This window comes from Stegodyphus dumicola, chromosome 3 (genome assembly GCF_044657685.1).
Source record: "Stegodyphus dumicola isolate Sdum_Otavi_A_Nest chromosome 3, ASM4465768v1".
Classification (NCBI taxonomy): domain Eukaryota; kingdom Metazoa; phylum Arthropoda; class Arachnida; order Araneae; family Eresidae; genus Stegodyphus; species Stegodyphus dumicola.
The window spans coordinates 115,599,319-115,619,970 of NC_140770.1; the positions used below are offsets into that span (position 1 = coordinate 115,599,319).

General features: G+C 36.6%; 2 protein-coding genes across 3 annotated transcripts in view; one reads left to right on the forward strand and one right to left on the reverse strand.

Annotated features, from left to right (window-relative positions):
- LOC118201129 (sn-1-specific diacylglycerol lipase ABHD11-like) overlaps nucleotides 1-14,963 on the forward strand; it is a 62,617-nt gene extending 47,654 nt beyond the window's left edge. For both annotated transcript variants that reach the window (XM_085813213.1, XM_085813214.1), the window contains exon 6: nucleotides 14,773-14,963. In XM_085813213.1, coding sequence (XP_085669339.1) covers nucleotides 14,773-14,908 — 136 coding nt within the window. In that variant the 3' untranslated portion in view covers nucleotides 14,909-14,963. The remainder of the gene's footprint in view (nucleotides 1-14,772) is intronic.
- Nucleotides 14,964-15,800: 837 nt separating this feature from the next.
- The window catches only part of LOC118187188 (bicaudal D-related protein homolog), a 222,600-nt gene continuing 217,748 nt past the window's right edge, over nucleotides 15,801-20,652 (reverse strand). Inside the window, exon 11 of the mRNA XM_035357389.2 lies at nucleotides 15,801-20,285. Coding sequence (XP_035213280.1) covers nucleotides 20,130-20,285 — 156 coding nt within the window. The 3' untranslated portion in view covers nucleotides 15,801-20,129. The remainder of the gene's footprint in view (nucleotides 20,286-20,652) is intronic.

The window sequence follows — 20,652 nt, forward strand, 5'->3', positions numbered from 1 at the left end:
GTAGATCACAAGGCAGACGAAGATCACGACCGAAGATCATCTGTGATGGAGAATAGCCGGTAGTTTCTTGAACAGCACTGCGGTAAGCCAGTAAAAAGAGTGGTAATTTCTTGCCCCAGTCCTGTTGGTTTTTGGAAACCACTAATGAGAGGTGAGAGGTTATTAAGGATGGTTCGATTGAACCTCTCTACCATGCCGTCCGACTGGGGATGCAATGGCGTCGTTTGAGTTTTGTCAATGCCGAGTAGTTTGCATAGTTCTTTGATTACTGCCGAGGCAAAATTCTTTCCCTGATCGGAATGTAACTGAATAGGCACTCCGAACCTGGAAATCCAGTGCTATATCATTACCTCAGCTACTGTGTCAGCCTCTTGATCAGGAGCAGGTTACGCTTCAAGCCACTTGGTGAAGTAATCAGTGACAACGAGTATGTATTTGTTGCCATCAGCAGTTCGTGGCAGAGGTCCCAAGATGTCAAAGGCGATACGTTCAAAAGGCGCCCATACGTTGTAACGTTGCAGCTTGCCTCGGCTGCGTCTCTTCGGTCCTTTCCGACCTGCACAGGCATCGCAGGATCGGCACCACTTTTGCACGTCATCCTTTGCATTATTCCAGTAAAAGCGTTCACGAACTCTCTGTAAGGTCTTCATTATTCCAAAGTGACCTCCCATAGGGCTGTTATGTAGTTCTTTAAGGACATCAGGAATGCGGGATCTTGGAAGTATCAGCTGCCATCCGATTCGAATTTCCGGTATAAGACGCCGTTTCGAATGTGAAGTCAATCCCAGAGTGCCCAATACTGTTTGGTTCAGGACTACAGATAGAAATGTCCTGCCAGGTAGGTTTTCTGGTTGATGACTCAATTAAACCAATTATGGGTTTAATGTCGCGGTCTTCCAGCTGGTCTTTCCTGACTTCATCCTCACTCCATGGTTCTCGATCAGCCGATGTTGATGTTGTAATTTGTCTTGCGACCGGAGTCAGCAGTTCGTATTTCGCTTCCACCCTGGAACAATATCGGCAGCTTTCTTGGCAAGGTCTTCTAGACAGGGCGTCGGCGTTTCCGTGTGATGATCCCTTACGATGACGGATAGTGATGTCATATTCTTGGAGTCTCTGTATCCACCTGGCTATTTGACCCTCAGGATTCTTGAAATTTAAAAGCCAGGTCAATGATGCATGATCGGTGCGGAGCAGGAATTTTCTGCCGTATAGATAGTGATGGAACTGTTTTACAGCTTTAACTATGGCGAGCAACTCTTTCCTGGTGACACAATAATTCCTCTCCGGTTTAGATAGGCACTTGCTCCAGTACGCCAATACACGTTCTTGGCCGTCTATTTCTTGGGACAAAACAGCACCAACACTTTCATCGCTCGCGTCGGTGTCGAGAATAAATGGTAGGTCCAGCTGAGGATACGTCAGGATTGGAGCAGATGTTAAAGCCTCCTTTAAGTTGTTAAATGCATCCTCGCATTCTTTTGTCCACAAGAACTTTTGGTTGCTCTCTGTCAGCTTGTGAAGGGGGTCTTGCGATGGAAGAAAAGTTCTTCACGAATCTCCCATAGTAGGTGCAAAGCCCTAGGAAGCTTCTCAGCTGATGGACATTTTCGGGACGTTTCCAGGATTTAACCGCTGATACCTTTTCAGGATCCGTGCGCACACCTTCTGCAGAGATGACATGTCCCAGGTAAGTCACTTCCTTTCGGAACAGATTGCATTTAGCGGGACTCAGCTTCAGATTGGCTTCTTTCAGTTTCTGAAGCACCTTCCTAAGATTTTCTAAATGTTCTTCAAAACTCTTTCCGACGATGAATGTCGTCCAGGTATATCAGGCAGGCTTCGTAGGAAAGGCCTTTCAAAACAGTCTCCATAAGACGTTCGAATGTTGCTGGCGCATTACACAGTCCAAACGGCATCACCTTGAATTGCCAAAGCCCTTGTCCCGTAGTAAATGCCGTCTTTTCTCGGTCTTCAGGCAGTATTTCTACCTGCCAATACCCACTCTTTAAATCAAGTGTTGAGAACCACTTGCTTCCAGAAAGAATGTCTAGAATGTCGTCAATTCTAGGAAGAGGGTAACTGTCTTTCTTCGTAACCTCATTCAACCGGCGATAGTCGACGCAAAATCTTGTTGAGCCGTCTTTCTTTCTGACTAGGACGATGGGAGATGCCCGTGGACTTACTGAAGGCTCGATGACATTGCCTTCTTCCATATATTTTAACAGTGTTCGCACCTCTTCCTGTTTAGCAAACGGTAGACGTCTTGGATGTTGCTTGATCGGGGGATGATCGCCGGTATCTATTCTATGTTGTGTCAAACTAGTTCGAACCACGTCAGAAGACGAGCGGGAGAAAATAACTTGAAGATCTTTAATGACGCAATCTTCAGCATTCCTCTCTTTATCGTTTAATTGCGCATTCTGCAATAACTCCGATGTAATGCTCTCTGGGGACACGGATTCTTGGATGTTACTCTTTCTTTCAACGATGGTTACTGGAGTACAGGCTGGAACCACTTCACCTTTCTTAATAATTCTCCCCTTCTCAGTTCTCCTTCATTGGCGACTCTCACCGGGATAACCGTTCTGGATAGATCGACGAGTGTTGAGGCTACTAGTACTATTTTTGGGCTATTACAGTTATTGGGATATTCTATGATGCCGTAGCGGAAATTTCTGTTTTCGGCTATGTCAAAGGCGATACGTTCCAGGAAGTAAAATTTCTGTTCTTGCCGGTATTGTGATATTGTCTTGTGCTATGATTTTATGAACAGATTTAACTTCTTCATCATTAACTCCAAATAACGCTATGTCCTCAAATGTAGAATGCATTTCGTTATTTTTAAAGTCGAAGGAAAAATTGTATTTCCTTAGAAAGTCCAATCCGAGTATGCAAGAATCAGTGATCTCTGCTACATATGCCGTGTGATGGTAAGCGGAACTTCCAAACGTGATGTTAACATTTACTTTTCCATCGATGTCGATCTTCTCACCATACACAGTCTGTAGGGTAACGCAAGGCGGCGTCCAGATAAGTTTGTTTCCCAGTTGTTGAGCCAAATCTTTTCGGATGATGGTAACGTTGGCTCCTGTATCTATTGTCATATCGCAGGGAACTCTATGAATATGTCCTATTATGAAAAGTCCATTAATGCCGCCTCTCACTGCAGAAATCTGAAGCGCTTTAAACTGGGGCTTTTCATTATCTGGCAACCTCCGCCCGGATGGTCACTAATTAGTTTCCCTGCTGTTTGTTAGGAGCGGTTTTAACATCCGTACCCTGGGGTGTTCTGCAGTTCCGTCGTATGTGTCCTTCAGCACCGCAGTTCCAGCACTTTACGGTCGGTTTCTTGTCACCAATATTCCGTCTCAAGGCGTTCAGTTGTCTACTTAAATCGTCTAGACGAGCAGTGACTTGATCCCCTGGCTCCTGGACCTGAGCAGCTCTGACTGGATGGCGGTCTCGACGGGTGGCTTGCTGGGCTGCCTCGAATTTCATGGCGTACACTAAAGCGCTTTTCAAATCTTTAACATCCGCCATTCGCAGTGCTTTCTGTATTTCAGGGTCCCGGATGCCATCGATGAAATATTGCGGGGACAGGATGTCGGGCACTCCAAAAAGGCGTGATGTGACAGCCTTTCAACATCCTTGGCGAGCTCCTGAAGTGTTTCGGTGAGCTTCAGTTGACGGGATTTTAATTGGAGCCTGCTGTAGTCTTTTAAACATTTCTCCCCGAAGCGCAGCTCCAAGGCGCCGGACAGAGCTTCGAAATTTAACCTTTTGTTTTCGGGAAGAGTCTGAAGGATATCCGCTGCGTCGGCTCTTAAAGAAGCGGCGAGATGACAGGCCTTAGCTTGGGAATCCCATCCATTCGCATCCGCCACGATAGAAAATTGTGTCTTATACACCTGCCAGGAGGTCTTCCCATCATATGTGGATAGCTTCAGAGGTGGACGAGCAGGCATTGGTAAGAATTTAAAATCATCACTCCTGCTCCCTGCCGACGCTACGAATTTCTTTAAAGTATCCATTTCTTTGGCAACTGCAGAAACTCTCTCATCAATTTGTTCTTTTACAGAAGAAACTCTTTCTTCTATTTCTTCTTTCACCGAAGAAACTCTTTCTTCAATATGTCCAACTTTATTTTCAACTGCGTCAATTCTGCCTTCCATAGCTTCAAATTTATTTTCTATTATGCAAGTAATTTCTCTTTTCATTTCTTCTTGACCAGCTTGAACGGCTTTCATTTCGTCCTTAACGGATTCCTGGCCCAATTTCATTTCTTCCTTAACGGATTCCTGGCCCAATTTCATTTCTTCCTTAAATGATGCTTGGCCAGCTTCCATCTTTTCTTGGAATGCAGCAAAAGCACTAATGAGCTGTCTCAATTGTTCTTCCATCGCTCTTGTTATTGGCATTCAAATCCCACTTCTGACACCAAAAATTGTTGCGTGCGTACGGGTTCGTTATGAAATGAATGCACAAGTCCGATGAAAAGTGAACAAAAATTTATTATTATCACAACAAAAATGCTTAAATTTTCTCAAATTATCATGCAGTATTACAATATCTCACAGTAGTTTTCTTTTAACTACTCAAATGTCAATAGAACGTAATTCAAAACAGCTAAAGAACGCTAATCCGCGAATTCGCTACAATCAACAACAGTAGTTTTCTAAACAACAACAAACTAAGCAACTACTACAAACTGAGATGTTTTCCTCCTTTTATAAGATTTTAAAATCACGCGCTAGAATTTTCCAGTACTTTCTCGAAATAAAAAGAGATATTTATTTATTTAATGCACGCGCTCTTGTATTTTCAATTTTCCGGCTTAGCTTTCTTTTAATATTCGTCACGCGCTGCACTGCGCGAGAAATAAAACCATTTAATTTCTAATTGAACTAACATTAGCTTTTTAAATACCAAATTCGTAACAATATGATTGTAAGCACGATTGTAAATTATTTAATTGTTATTAGACAAAATATCTATTAAGAAAATGCCAACAGCTAATTTCTGGATGTCGTTCTATTTATAATTTTAAAAAAGATATTCAGATGATGTACGCTTAAAAAAAATGTTTAATAGTACGATGCAGTAAGTACGCTTGTTATGTTATGTGCGTTTACGAATACGTTACGTGTAGGTTATTAAGATTTATCTTTAAATAAATGTTTGTTTGTCTTTGTTTGTCTTTAAATAAATGTTTTTTTAGTTATTAATTTAACTACAAAAAGGAAGTTAACATAAATCAGAAGCGAGATTATTCTGAAACCTAAGCCTAAAGCTACAAGAATTTGCTATACGTAAATAAATTGAAAAGAATTTGAATTTCAAGGTATGTGCATTAATTGATGTAACATATTTATTAAAGAATTTAATTTTGTTATTTTTTTTATCATTTTGGAAAGATAGTTTATTTTTTTTTTTCATTTCTTTTTAAATTTTGAAATATATTTAGAACGTCAAACAAACTTATAAAATATCAATAACTGTGTTCTACTGAGTTGTCTAATTGGAAGTTAATAATAAAAGCATATATATATAATTTTCATTTTAATGAGTACGAAAATGTCTATTTTCGGTAAGGCAAAGAAATGCGATTTAAGAATATTAGCTGAAAAATTGGGAGAAGATGTAAATGAGAGTCATAAAATGAGCGATTTGAAAAAGATAATTTTGGCTAGCAAAGAGTACGATGAAGAATGCACCAAAAAATGGTTCAACATTATAATAAATGAAAGAAAAGAAAAAGAAGAAATTGAAGAACGTAGGCGAAAAGAAGAAATTGAAGAACGAAAACGTCAAGATGAAGAACGTAGGCGAAAAGAAGAATATGAGGAACGAAAAAGAAGGTATGAAATGGAATTTGAACTGCAAAAACTACAAGCAGAAAGTAGCAGAAGCAGAAAGTAGATCTACAAATTCTGGCACCAATGAAAATGCTAGTGGTACGCACATGAATCCAAAGTTAGAGCTTCATAGTTTGATGCAAAAATTTAAACCTGACGAGAATGATATCAGTTTATATTTAATCATGTTTGAACGTTTGGCTAAACAAGTTGAAATACCAGAAAATACATGGGTTACTCATTTGTTTGGCTTATTGCCGTATGATATTGCTCAGTTAATCGCCAGAGAAACCGATGAGATTGCAAACGATTATAAAGAAGTTAAAAGGATCTTATTAAAACGGTACAAGATGACACCTGAAAAATTTCGCCAAAAATTTTTTACGCACAATAAGAGTGTAGGAAGCACATGGAAGAATTTTGCGTATGAGTCAAGAAATTTTTTTAATGAATGGATAAGCGGAATTAAAGTAGATACTTTTGAGAAACATAGCGACCTTATTGTAGCGAATCAGATAAAACGTTAAGTGTTTAGTGAAGTAAAAGATCATTTTATTGACATATGGTCTGAGTTGATTTCACTAATTGAATTAGTTGAAAAACTAGATGATTATGATACCTTGAAGTCAACTTTCAACAATAAACAACCGTGTAAAGAAGGGTCTTACGACAAACGAAACTCCTTTAAAGATGGTCCAGTTGCTACAATCAACGAAAAGAAAAAACTCTACGGTATCACACATAATAAAAAAGATGAACCAAAATGCTTCAGCTGTAATAATTTTGGACACAACTCAAGGGACTGTCCGCTGCCCAAACCAGTCGTAACATGCAATCAACCCGGAGCATCCGGAGGGCGGCCATACAGTAGATCACAAGGCAGACGAAGATCACGACCGAAGATCATCTGTGATGGAGAATAGCCGGTAGTTTCTTGAACAGCACTGCGGTAAGCCAGTAAAAAGAGTGGTAATTTCTTGCCCCAGTCCTGTTGGTTTTTGGAAACCACTAATGAGAGGTGAGAGGTTATTAAGGATGGTTCGATTGAACCTCTCTACCATGCCGTCCGACTGGGGATGCAATGGCGTCGTTTGAGTTTTGTCAATGCCGAGTAGTTTGCATAGTTCTTTGATTACTGCCGAGGCAAAATTCTTTCCCTGATCGGAATGTAACTGAATAGGCACTCCGAACCTGGAAATCCAGTGCTATATCATTACCTCAGCTACTGTGTCAGCCTCTTGATCAGGAGCAGGTTACGCTTCAAGCCACTTGGTGAAGTAATCAGTGACAACGAGTATGTATTTGTTGCCATCAGCAGTTCGTGGCAGAGGTCCCAAGATGTCAAAGGCGATACGTTCAAAAGGCGCCCATACGTTGTAACGTTGCAGCTTGCCTCGGCTGCGTCTCTTCGGTCCTTTCCGACCTGCACAGGCATCGCAGGATCGGCACCACTTTTGCACGTCATCCTTTGCATTATTCCAGTAAAAGCGTTCACGAACTCTCTGTAAGGTCTTCATTATTCCAAAGTGACCTCCCATAGGGCTGTTATGTAGTTCTTTAAGGACATCAGGAATGCGGGATCTTGGAAGTATCAGCTGCCATCCGATTCGAATTTCCGGTATAAGACGCCGTTTCGAATGTGAAGTCAATCCCAGAGTGCCCAATACTGTTTGGTTCAGGACTACAGATAGAAATGTCCTGCCAGGTAGGTTTTCTGGTTGATGACTCAATTAAACCAATTATGGGTTTAATGTCGCGGTCTTCCAGCTGGTCTTTCCTGACTTCATCCTCACTCCATGGTTCTCGATCAGCCGATGTTGATGTTGTAATTTGTCTTGCGACCGGAGTCAGCAGTTCGTATTTCGCTTCCACCCTGGAACAATATCGGCAGCTTTCTTGGCAAGGTCTTCTAGACAGGGCGTCGGCGTTTCCGTGTGATGATCCCTTACGATGACGGATAGTGATGTCATATTCTTGGAGTCTCTGTATCCACCTGGCTATTTGACCCTCAGGATTCTTGAAATTTAAAAGCCAGGTCAATGATGCATGATCGGTGCGGAGCAGGAATTTTCTGCCGTATAGATAGTGATGGAACTGTTTTACAGCTTTAACTATGGCGAGCAACTCTTTCCTGGTGACACAATAATTCCTCTCCGGTTTAGATAGGCACTTGCTCCAGTACGCCAATACACGTTCTTGGCCGTCTATTTCTTGGGACAAAACAGCACCAACACTTTCATCGCTCGCGTCGGTGTCGAGAATAAATGGTAGGTCCAGCTGAGGATACGTCAGGATTGGAGCAGATGTTAAAGCCTCCTTTAAGTTGTTAAATGCATCCTCGCATTCTTTTGTCCACAAGAACTTTTGGTTGCTCTCTGTCAGCTTGTGAAGGGGGTCTTGCGATGGAAGAAAAGTTCTTCACGAATCTCCCATAGTAGGTGCAAAGCCCTAGGAAGCTTCTCAGCTGATGGACATTTTCGGGACGTTTCCAGGATTTAACCGCTGATACCTTTTCAGGATCCGTGCGCACACCTTCTGCAGAGATGACATGTCCCAGGTAAGTCACTTCCTTTCGGAACAGATTGCATTTAGCGGGACTCAGCTTCAGATTGGCTTCTTTCAGTTTCTGAAGCACCTTCCTAAGATTTTCTAAATGTTCTTCAAAACTCTTTCCGACGATGAATGTCGTCCAGGTATATCAGGCAGGCTTCGTAGGAAAGGCCTTTCAAAACAGTCTCCATAAGACGTTCGAATGTTGCTGGCGCATTACACAGTCCAAACGGCATCACCTTGAATTGCCAAAGCCCTTGTCCCGTAGTAAATGCCGTCTTTTCTCGGTCTTCAGGCAGTATTTCTACCTGCCAATACCCACTCTTTAAATCAAGTGTTGAGAACCACTTGCTTCCAGAAAGAATGTCTAGAATGTCGTCAATTCTAGGAAGAGGGTAACTGTCTTTCTTCGTAACCTCATTCAACCGGCGATAGTCGACGCAAAATCTTGTTGAGCCGTCTTTCTTTCTGACTAGGACGATGGGAGATGCCCGTGGACTTACTGAAGGCTCGATGACATTGCCTTCTTCCATATATTTTAACAGTGTTCGCACCTCTTCCTGTTTAGCAAACGGTAGACGTCTTGGATGTTGCTTGATCGGGGGATGATCGCCGGTATCTATTCTATGTTGTGTCAAACTAGTTCGAACCACGTCAGAAGACGAGCGGGAGAAAATAACTTGAAGATCTTTAATGACGCAATCTTCAGCATTCCTCTCTTTATCGTTTAATTGCGCATTCTGCAATAACTCCGATGTAATGCTCTCTGGGGACACGGATTCTTGGATGTTACTCTTTCTTTCAACGATGGTTACTGGAGTACAGGCTGGAACCACTTCACCTTTCTTAATAATTCTCCCCTTCTCAGTTCTCCTTCATTGGCGACTCTCACCGGGATAACCGTTCTGGATAGATCGACGAGTGTTGAGGCTACTAGTACTATTTTTGGGCTATTACAGTTATTGGGATATTCTATGATGCCGTAGCGGAAATTTCTGTTTTCGGCTATGTCAAAGGCGATACGTTCCAGGAAGTAAAATTTCTGTTCTTGCCGGTATTGTGATATTGTCTTGTGCTATGATTTTATGAACAGATTTAACTTCTTCATCATTAACTCCAAATAACGCTATGTCCTCAAATGTAGAATGCATTTCGTTATTTTTAAAGTCGAAGGAAAAATTGTATTTCCTTAGAAAGTCCAATCCGAGTATGCAAGAATCAGTGATCTCTGCTACATATGCCGTGTGATGGTAAGCGGAACTTCCAAACGTGATGTTAACATTTACTTTTCCATCGATGTCGATCTTCTCACCATACACAGTCTGTAGGGTAACGCAAGGCGGCGTCCAGATAAGTTTGTTTCCCAGTTGTTGAGCCAAATCTTTTCGGATGATGGTAACGTTGGCTCCTGTATCTATTGTCATATCGCAGGGAACTCTATGAATATGTCCTATTATGAAAAGTCCATTAATGCCGCCTCTCACTGCAGAAATCTGAAGCGCTTTAAACTGGGGCTTTTCATTATCTGGCAACCTCCGCCCGGATGGTCACTAATTAGTTTCCCTGCTGTTTGTTAGGAGCGGTTTTAACATCCGTACCCTGGGGTGTTCTGCAGTTCCGTCGTATGTGTCCTTCAGCACCGCAGTTCCAGCACTTTACGGTCGGTTTCTTGTCACCAATATTCCGTCTCAAGGCGTTCAGTTGTCTACTTAAATCGTCTAGACGAGCAGTGACTTGATCCCCTGGCTCCTGGACCTGAGCAGCTCTGACTGGATGGCGGTCTCGACGGGTGGCTTGCTGGGCTGCCTCGAATTTCATGGCGTACACTAAAGCGCTTTTCAAATCTTTAACATCCGCCATTCGCAGTGCTTTCTGTATTTCAGGGTCCCGGATGCCATCGATGAAATATTGCGGGGACAGGATGTCGGGCACTCCAAAAAGGCGTGATGTGACAGCCTTTCAACATCCTTGGCGAGCTCCTGAAGTGCTTCGGTGAGCTTCAGTTGACGGGATTTTAATTGGAGCCTGCTGTAGTCTTTTAAACATTTCTCCCCGAAGCGCAGCTCCAAGGCGCCGGACAGAGCTTCGAAATTTAACCTTTTGTTTTCGGGAAGAGTCTGAAGGATATCCGCTGCGTCGGCTCTTAAAGAAGCGGCGAGATGACAGGCCTTAGCTTGGGAATCCCATCCATTCGCATCCGCCACGATAGAAAATTGTGTCTTATACACCTGCCAGGAGGTCTTCCCATCATATGTGGATAGCTTCAGAGGTGGACGAGCAGGCATTGGTAAGAATTTAAAATCATCACTCCTGCTCCCTGCCGACGCTACGAATTTCTTTAAAGTATCCATTTCTTTGGCAACTGCAGAAACTCTCTCATCAATTTGTTCTTTTACAGAAGAAACTCTTTCTTCTATTTCTTCTTTCACCGAAGAAACTCTTTCTTCAATATGTCCAACTTTATTTTCAACTGCGTCAATTCTGCCTTCCATAGCTTCAAATTTATTTTCTATTATGCAAGTAATTTCTCTTTTCATTTCTTCTTGACCAGCTTGAACGGCTTTCATTTCGTCCTTAACGGATTCCTGGCCCAATTTCATTTCTTCCTTAACGGATTCCTGGCCCAATTTCATTTCTTCCTTAAATGATGCTTGGCCAGCTTCCATCTTTTCTTGGAATGCAGCAAAAGCACTAATGAGCTGTCTCAATTGTTCTTCCATCGCTCTTGTTATTGGCATTCAAATCCCACTTCTGACACCAAAAATTGTTGCGTGCGTACGGGTTCGTTATGAAATGAATGCACAAGTCCGATGAAAAATGAACAAAAATTTATTATTATCACAACAAAAATGCTTAAATTTTCTCAAATTATCATGCAGTATTACAATATCTCACAGTAGTTTTCTTTTAACTACTCAAATGTACAATAGAACGTAATTCAAAACAGCTAAAGAACGCTAATCCGCGAATTCGCTACAATCAACAACAGTAGTTTTCTAAACAACAACAAACTAAGCAACTACTACAAACTGAGATGTTTTCCTCCTTTTATAAGATTTTAAAATCACGCGCTAGAATTTTCCAGTACTTTCTCGAAATCAAAAAGAGATATTTATTTATTTAATGCACGCGCTCTTGTATTTTCAATTTTCCGGCTTAGCTTTCTTTTAATATTCGTCACGCGCTGCACTGCGCGAGAAATAAAACCATTTAATTTCTAATTGAACTAACATTAGCTTTTTAAATACCAAATTCGTAACAATATGTAGTTGAATTGAATTCGATGAGGACATATGTATGGAAATAAGCTTGCAATCACGCTTTGCGAATATATATGGCAACCGTTTTCCACATTTATAGCTCATTTTAAATTTAGAAGGCTAACGTATAGGATTCAGGTCTGTCAGTCTTTTTCTACACTATTCTTTCCCTTTTGGTCTTAGCAGGACCTCTTTTTTTTTGTCGTTATTTTTCATTTAAACAAAGATTATTCTTTTCAACAAACAACTTATTCTTTTCGTTTAAAGGGCTCACCCTTAAAATGCTGTATATTTAATACTTGCAAAAAAGGTTTTACACTGTTTAATTTGGTTGTACATTTTCCGTCTCAGGCTACGTTGTATAGGTTTTTTTCTTTTATCTTTTAGATGATATTAATAATTTTTTTGATTGCAAAAAAATTGTAAAATTGTCCAATTCCGTCGCTACAGAAGAAATGTCACTACGAACACGGATATCAAGATAGAGAATGATGTGATTTCAGTTTGCTCGTCCGCAAAGTACTTGGGAGTTACCCTAGATGATAGGCTCACCTTCAAAGAGCACGTAACCAACCAAGTAAATAAAGCAAACGGAGTTTTCATGTCGCTTTATACTGTTATAGGTAGGAAATCGAAATTGAGCTTAAAAGCTAGAGGCATGATCTATCTCACTATGATTAGGCCAGTTATGCTCTACGCCGCCCCAGCGTGGGCAATTGCCAATAAGACGGATAGGAGAAAACTAGAAGTCCTTCAAAACAAAATTTTGAGGGCCATCACTAATGCGCCCTGGTTTGTACGAAATAGCATCATTCATGCAGACTTGAAAATAAAGCCCATTCCTGAATTAATCCTCATGGAGGCGCACAACTTCTTCGAAAAAATGGATAATTCTCCAGTGCACACGCTAAGAGAACTCGGTAATTATGATCCTACGGTGGACAGCGTGGTGAAGAGACCTCGGTCAATTCACCATAATGCGCGGTGGTGATGTAAATATGTAAATAGTGTACATATGAAGTTGTGTTTTGTGCTCTATCTAATCTTATTTAACCAGTACCGTGTTACTGCCAAAATTGGCTATTTGCCTGGAAGCAGGCTAGAATTAATTACTATATGTTAAAGACTGTGTATTGTGTGATCTCACCACGCCCACTGCTGTGGTTCTACTCCTGATTACCTGCTGAACTGCGCACCCTATCTCAGTAACATTACGCTACTATCCTGACCGAATGCATCATGCAAGGACTTGAATGCTGGATGATTTTGTTTTCCAAGTACTAATTTATCAATTTTCGTATATTCAGCTTGACTTCGCCACGAAATGATTGCACCTTGTTCTAATGTCACGCCCCCGGGCGAGGTGCAGTAGCACCTTAATGTACTAAAAACCGTGAATGGCCTTCATAGGCTGCACAGATTGTACAGGTCAAAACTCAAAGTAGTTGTATACCTGAGGTGAATCAGAAATAAATAAAATAATTTTGTAGTAGTTGCTTAGTTTGTTGTTGTTTAGAAAATTGCTCTTGTTGATTGTAGCGAATTCGCGGATTAGCTTTCTTTAGCTGTTTTAAATTACGTTCTATTGGACATTTGAGTAGTTAAAAGATTATTACTGTGAGATATTGTAATACTGCATGATAATTTGAGAAAATTTAAGCATTATTGTTGTGATAATAACAAATTTTGTTCATTTTTCATTGGACTTGTGCATTTATTTCATAACGAACCCGTACGCACGCAACAATATACATTTTCAAATAAAGCAATGAATAAAATGCATCCCCATTTAGAAAGTTTGTCAAATTAAGATAAATTTATGAAAGCAGTTACATCACTGGCAGAGTTCTGCAACCATAAAATATAAATTTAACATAATCCTAATAATGTAAAATGTTTTATTAGTACAGTGTTTTGTAACTGAGATACGAAAAAAATTCATTAAATTTAGGAACACAGTGGTTGAATAACGTCGAATTTTGATCAGTAACAGGCACTGAAAATTGATACAATTTAGAAACTTTGTTCCTGTACATCTCCGTAATATTATCATATGAAAGTATGGAACTTTTTAAATCATATTGGGTATTACGTTAAACGAGGATCCCTTTAAATGTTAGATTTCATATGCATATTCTCTTCTACCTCTGATAAAAACTGTTTTTAAAAAGTTCTGTTTTAAAAAAAGCAGTTTTAAAATTCCCTCATTTTGAGATATTTTATGACTAGAAAAAACACATGATACTTAAAGAAATGAAGCCACATCTAAATTTACTCTAGGTGGAAACTGATTATTTATCAGGCTGTCTGAATGGTAATTACAAGACTTTATTTTTTTGTACAATGTATATGACGATATATGACGATTTTCTTGGATGATAATTTACATGGTAGCTTAAACGTAACGCAATATGACGGCCCCAAAATTTTGAACGATTCTATTTAAAATGTTTCTAGGTTCATAAAATATTTAGAAATAGAAGTATTGCAAAAGAGAAACTAAGAAAATAAAATTGCATGCTCTTCATTCTGGGGAATTTCATATACAACTGACTAAAACCAATTTTGGGTAACAGGTAAAAATATAAAAATTTCGTATACTAGAGCTACAAAAACGTCTTAATGCCAAATAAATTTTCGAGAGCTAGGTGTCTTACCACCCTGTGCAATCTTTTAGGGCCCTAAATATTGGTGCCCGCTATCTCCATTAAATTCTAAAAATTTTACCATTCCTAAGATCTGCTGTCCGCTGTTTCTCTTAAATTCTAAAAATGTTGCATTCACTAAATTTTACTGTTCGATGTTTCTCTAAACTCTAAGAATTTTACCATCTCTATATTTTGTTGCTTGGTGCTTTTCTAAAACTTTTACTACCTCTAAATTTAATGCCGCAGTGTGACCACACTTATTACACCAACTCTAGTATCAGCCCTGAGTCCTCTGACATCAGCTAAACTGAAGAAAGTCATATCTATAGTGTTTGGCATAAAATTAGTCACTCTAATAATAGTTCCTTTATCATAATTTATTCATAAAATACTCTTAACATAATTGTTTTCGCATTGCTTATGCTTTGGAGTAATAATAAAGTGATTTTATTTCAGGACGGAAGACAAGGAGTTAGCTTTGCAATACTTTCCCAACGCAAGATTTCAAGTAGTTAAAAATGCAGGTCACGCTGTACATTTGGATTGTCCACGCATATTTGCTGATTTGCTTGTGAATTTCATAGGGAAATGAATGTAATTCCGGAAACTATTTAAAAGCATTAAAAGTTGGCAATTAATTTCATAAATTTTATCTTCTTAAATGTGAAATTTTGTTCTTTCATACAAATCGAAATATCCTGAAGCGATAGTTCACAATAAAAGTATAGACAAAAACTGTACGTCAAAGTAAATAAAAAGCTCGGCTACCCAAAGATGTTTCTTTCAATTTAATTGACGATGAAAAGAACTTTTTCAGTAACCACAGGAAAATCGTCACGAAATTATGAAAATTCATTTAAAATAAAGAACATATTCTAACTTCATATCATTTGCTTAAATATTAAGTCTAGTGTTTGGAAAAATACGCTCTTTTTATTATCCTTGATGATATATAAATAAATTTATTTAATGCATCTTTAAAAATATCTTGTGTTTTAGGTTATTATGATTTCCATCACGTGACGAAATTCCTTAAATTAATGTTTGAAGCATATTTTTAACATTAAATTCTCAAGAAATTCTTAAAATTAATTAAAAACGTACTTACACAAACAGTATTGCACAAATAAGCAATACTGTTTCAAACCTATTACAGTAATAGCGCCTTCTTTTTTATAATGAGCACTTCAACTGAATGTCAGCAAAAGTTAGCTTTAAAAACTTTATAAAACATATTAGGCTAGGATTCAAAACAGTTGAATAAAGAAAACGGGTAAATTTGAGTTTTGGATTCCCGAAGTTTTTTTCAGGACTGTGAGATTTAAATGAGCCATCTATAGATTAAATCTTAAAAGAAAATTTGATTTGTTTACCATCATAACAAAAAAATTATTTTCAAAAACATCGATTTGTTTATATATAGTTCTTCAGTTGCTTTCAAATGCATATTACCACGCAGAAGAGGATATAAAAACACACAAACATAATATTGGTAAACTTTATTCTCTATAACAGAGCAATGCAGGGCTATCACAGTCATCGCAGTAAAGACATCCTCCAGTTACATCGTTTGATCATATTAATGATTGTGCTGTTAAATGCCACACATAATAAAAGGCAACTCGTGGTTATGAAATGACTATCAACGACTCTTCGTGGGGAAAAATGCACAGTTTTTGATCGCCATATCTCTAATTTAGGAATTTATGTTCTGCAATAAAAACTGATATTTACAAACAAAATGAAATTGGTAGTATTGTGTTGATTAATATCTTTAAGACCAATTATTATATATTCTTAATAAGAGTTTATAAATAAACTAAAATAATCATATTTTATACATATTTAATATTAGTTTATTATAAGAAATTATAGTCAATTAATAATCATTATTCTATTATATATTTTATTACAGTTATTTTCATTATAAGCAATATTTCTGTGGCTAGTTCCTTCTATATCAGGAATTATTATTTTTAGTTCAGGGAATTTCAGCTGATAGGAAATTCTTAAAATTATGTGACCAAAAGTAATTTGAAAATATTAAAATTAGGCATTATGTAAATGCAGCAAAATCAATAGAAACATTTACTATTTCTAGTTAATAAATTTATAATGATTTATATATCAATATAAAGTAATAAATACTTAATTAAATACCGTAAATCTTGAATTTTAAAAATACATTTATAGAATCTCTTTATAATATATTATATTTGAAATTTTAGTTTTACCTGTTAGATGGAGTGAATTTCTTAAATAATAATAATAATACTTTTAAGGAGGAATAACATGCTGTAATGTGATGGAATGAGGTGAATGTAGCAATAAAAGATTACAGCAGCTATATTAGGTATATATGTATATATAAGTTTTTGCATTAGGTTTCTTTTCGGAGGTGCTATAATTAGAAGGTGTTATTAAGAACTTTCTATTATACCCACTCTGGCTATTTTGATAAGATATATTATGGCATTTTTGATAAGACGTATAAGTAATTACTTCAATAAGAGAAGTAAATTATCTTGAAAATTATTAAATACTTCAGATTTTCTTAATATTTTTAATTCGTTAGAAAGTGCAAATACTTTAAAATTAATGTATTAAACATATTTCAACAAAACGCATGAAACATTTGGAAGAAAGTCTCTATAGGTTTCTTAAGAAACTAAAAAATCTATCCAAAAGATTTATAGAATATCAAAATATCGTATTTCTAATACTGCATCAGAATCTTTAAGAAACTTCAACAGGATTGAAATTTAAGTAACCAAAGCTGAGGAAGAAATTCAGAAGTTTTGATCATCAATGTAGAAATTAGGACATTGCATTATATTATCTGAACTATAATTACTTAGGAAATAATAAATCTAAATGTTTTAACATATGGATGAATTAAGACATTATAAACGCTAATTGAAGTTTTGGATTATTGCTTGGAAATTCATGCTATTTTAAAATAAACATTTAAATAGAATTTAGTTTTTATGGCACGAAGCATGTATGCGAAATGTTAGGATAAAATGCAGAATGAAATTTTGCATTTCAGTTATGGGTTTTCCGCGAGTTTATGCATTATATCCCTTTTCTTTTAAACTTTTTACAAAAGAAAATAATTCATCATCTATCAACAAAATTTGCATATGCTTTAATTTCGAAACTTAGTGATTTTCCCTTTTTACTTATAACGCATAGTATTTATATATTTTTTATGAAACTAACTCGAATTTAGATATAAAAAACAAAAATTTGATTGTAATTTTTGGACACGAGATTTCCTTATTAACATTTTTTGGTATGTTCTCATTTACTAAATATGTTTACTTGTATACGAATTGGGAAAATTTCCTAAATAATATCTGAAAGTACTGATGCATTTAAAAATGCATCAGTATTTTTGTTTTTAACTGACGATAGTTGCAATGGAAAATTAACTTGCGGGATATTTTGAAACTCCACTTGAGGAAATCCTAGACACGAATTATTAAGACACTGAATAGTTAATATTTTTATGAAATCAAAAACTGTTCATTTTTCAGGAACATTGTTCATACTTGCGTTCAAAAGGTGTATTCTATGCTGATACAAACATTTACTAGCATTATATTTACATAAAATAATTTATAAATTTTCAATAACGATTTGTCATTTCATAAAATATAACAGTCATAATTGTTTTCGTATCTCTATTTACAATCTGTTTGTAATATTTCTTAAGAAAGCATCATCAAAAGTTTCGGTTCTTATCAAACAGCTATATATGAAGACATAGAAATAATGGAACACACACATATACAGATTAGTTGAATTTCACAACATTGCATGGACGGTATGCTTTAAGAATGCCTCTAAAGTATTTGAAAAGAATGCTATAGTGGCGTGAGTAATCAGATCTGCCAATACATTCACGCATACACATTCTACTTAAATCACAACACGGGAAAATTGCTTTTTTATAGCACTAAAATCATTAAACGAGTTTTATTATGAAGTTGCATATTGTTTGATGTCACAGAATAATAGTGGTAACACATCTTTTCTAAAATTTCACCGGTTTTCTTTTCATAGAACCGTCCATTAATGAAACTATCTACTCAGTTTCTGTTCATTAACTTTGTTTCCACACAAAAACGTTAGCTTAGGACATTTACTAGCACAGTAATTTACAATAGTATATCGAATAAAAACTTAAATTAAAAAATATCCATTTGAATTTTGATGTTTCAAGACTCATATATATGATTCCTTCTGAAATAGATATTACTTTAAAATTCAAATTTAATTAATAAAATTAATAACGAAAATGAATATATAAAAATTAGTACTTCAGAATAATTACCAATATTTCGTCAATGTCTAACGTTTATGATAGGAAAAGTATTTGTCACCTTAAAATTTCCTTAATTTACCTAAAAGTTCTCATCTGAATTTAAAATAAATCTTAATTCTACAATACTGATTTCCAACCATTTAAACTACAGTTTATACAAAACTTCTTCTATATGTGCACTCGATATGCTAAGGTTAAAATTAAACCTGTTGAGAATAAATTAAATCTTTTTTATTCTACATAATCTTACTTATACTAAATTGTAGAGTGCATTAATTTATTCACTTTTTTCTATTCGAACAGGATCTATACTCATGGTATGACTAACAATAAAAGCAATAAAAATGAATAATGTTTTAGATTATTTTGTACAGTATTTTTAATGCTTAATAAGATTCAAATTAAAATATTTAAGTTTTAAGTACAACACTTTGCTGCAGGTTACTGTAGATATGGCAACTTAAAATGGTATAGCACAGGCTCTAACTCGAATTTAAAATCATTCTTCACAATGGTAATAAAGGGGAGGAGTCAGAAAATAACCTTAGTATGTCAATAAAAAATTAATACGATATATTAAAAATTGTGCAACTCTTCGGTTATCCTAGAGTTAACAGCGCGTACAGATTCACCAATCTAATGGAAATTAAAATGACATAGCGTATACTTGGAAACCTGGCAAAAAGAAGGATGGGCAGTTATGACATGTTAATGTACTTAAGATGGAAAATCTACTAGGCATTTATTGGTGTATGAAGAAGCAGATTTAGGAACGCCGTTGAACCTCTTTATTAGGTTTCTGATTGAAATCCTTTAACAGCATTCTTCAATAAGAAGTATGTTTAGCAACCAATCAGAGGAGACATTTTCTTGTGGTATCTAAACGTTAATAAATTCCTAACACAACCGACAAGAACGTGATTAAAGTTATTTAAAAATGTTTAAGAATTTTCATTTCTGTCTATGCACATTTTCCGAACAAAACATATTGGGGCTACTTTTTGGCTCCTCCTCATTCAATGTGATGTATGAAATACAATAGGTTACCTTACATTTGTTTGTTTTAACTTGCACATTACGCCAGTATCACCCAGATGTCAGGTGATTTAACTTGTACATGTACAGAGTACTCACTTTCATGACCGATGACTTAGTCTTTTCAGAATACGTAGTTTCGGAACTGTTGTGGCCAACAACTGAATCACTAAAACTGAAGATGAATGATTGAAGTATAAAAATGGATGAAGGAGTATGAATATACAACCAAGGAATAACTTTCATTATCCAATGAATTAGATTCTTAAAACATCTAAATTTGTAGATTGTCTTTCAAACCACTGAAAGTCTCTTAAACAATGCCTTGGGGGAGTTTTGAACTAGTGTTTTCTTCATAGTGCGCACTTCTTAAATATAAACACCAGAAAATTTAGTGCATATTAGCTGTCGAATTTCTTCGAAGGTCAGTAACTTGATAAAATTATTTTTATCGCCATAACCTGAATAATTTTCCCTTAGATGCTTGCCTCTTCGTTGGAGGAGGTTCAATGTTTTCAGACTGAGATTTTTGTTTCTTATCTTCTTGTTCTTGAGTTTTCAATTTTTTCATTACTTGTTCGTCTAGCAGTGTCTCCATATCCAACTAAAAAAAAAAGATAAATGTGTTTATATAAGTAGGAACAATTAACTACAGATTAAGAATATAGATTCCTATTTTTAGGAAAGCAGTTTTTTTAAATATTCAACTACTTTTAATACAGTTTAACTTCGTGTAATTTATACACACTCTGTACATAAAATCATTGCGCGGCCATTATTTTCGCAATCGTTAGTCATAGACATAAATAGAGGGAAATTGAAATTATATAAATACTTCCGGCTACAACTTTTCTTCGATCCCTATTCTTAGGAAAATTTTGCACGCGTCATAAACAAAATTAAACACAAAAAGCTTGACTATCAGCAAGCTTGACGTACGACAAAAACTGGCCGAGATATTTGATATTAAA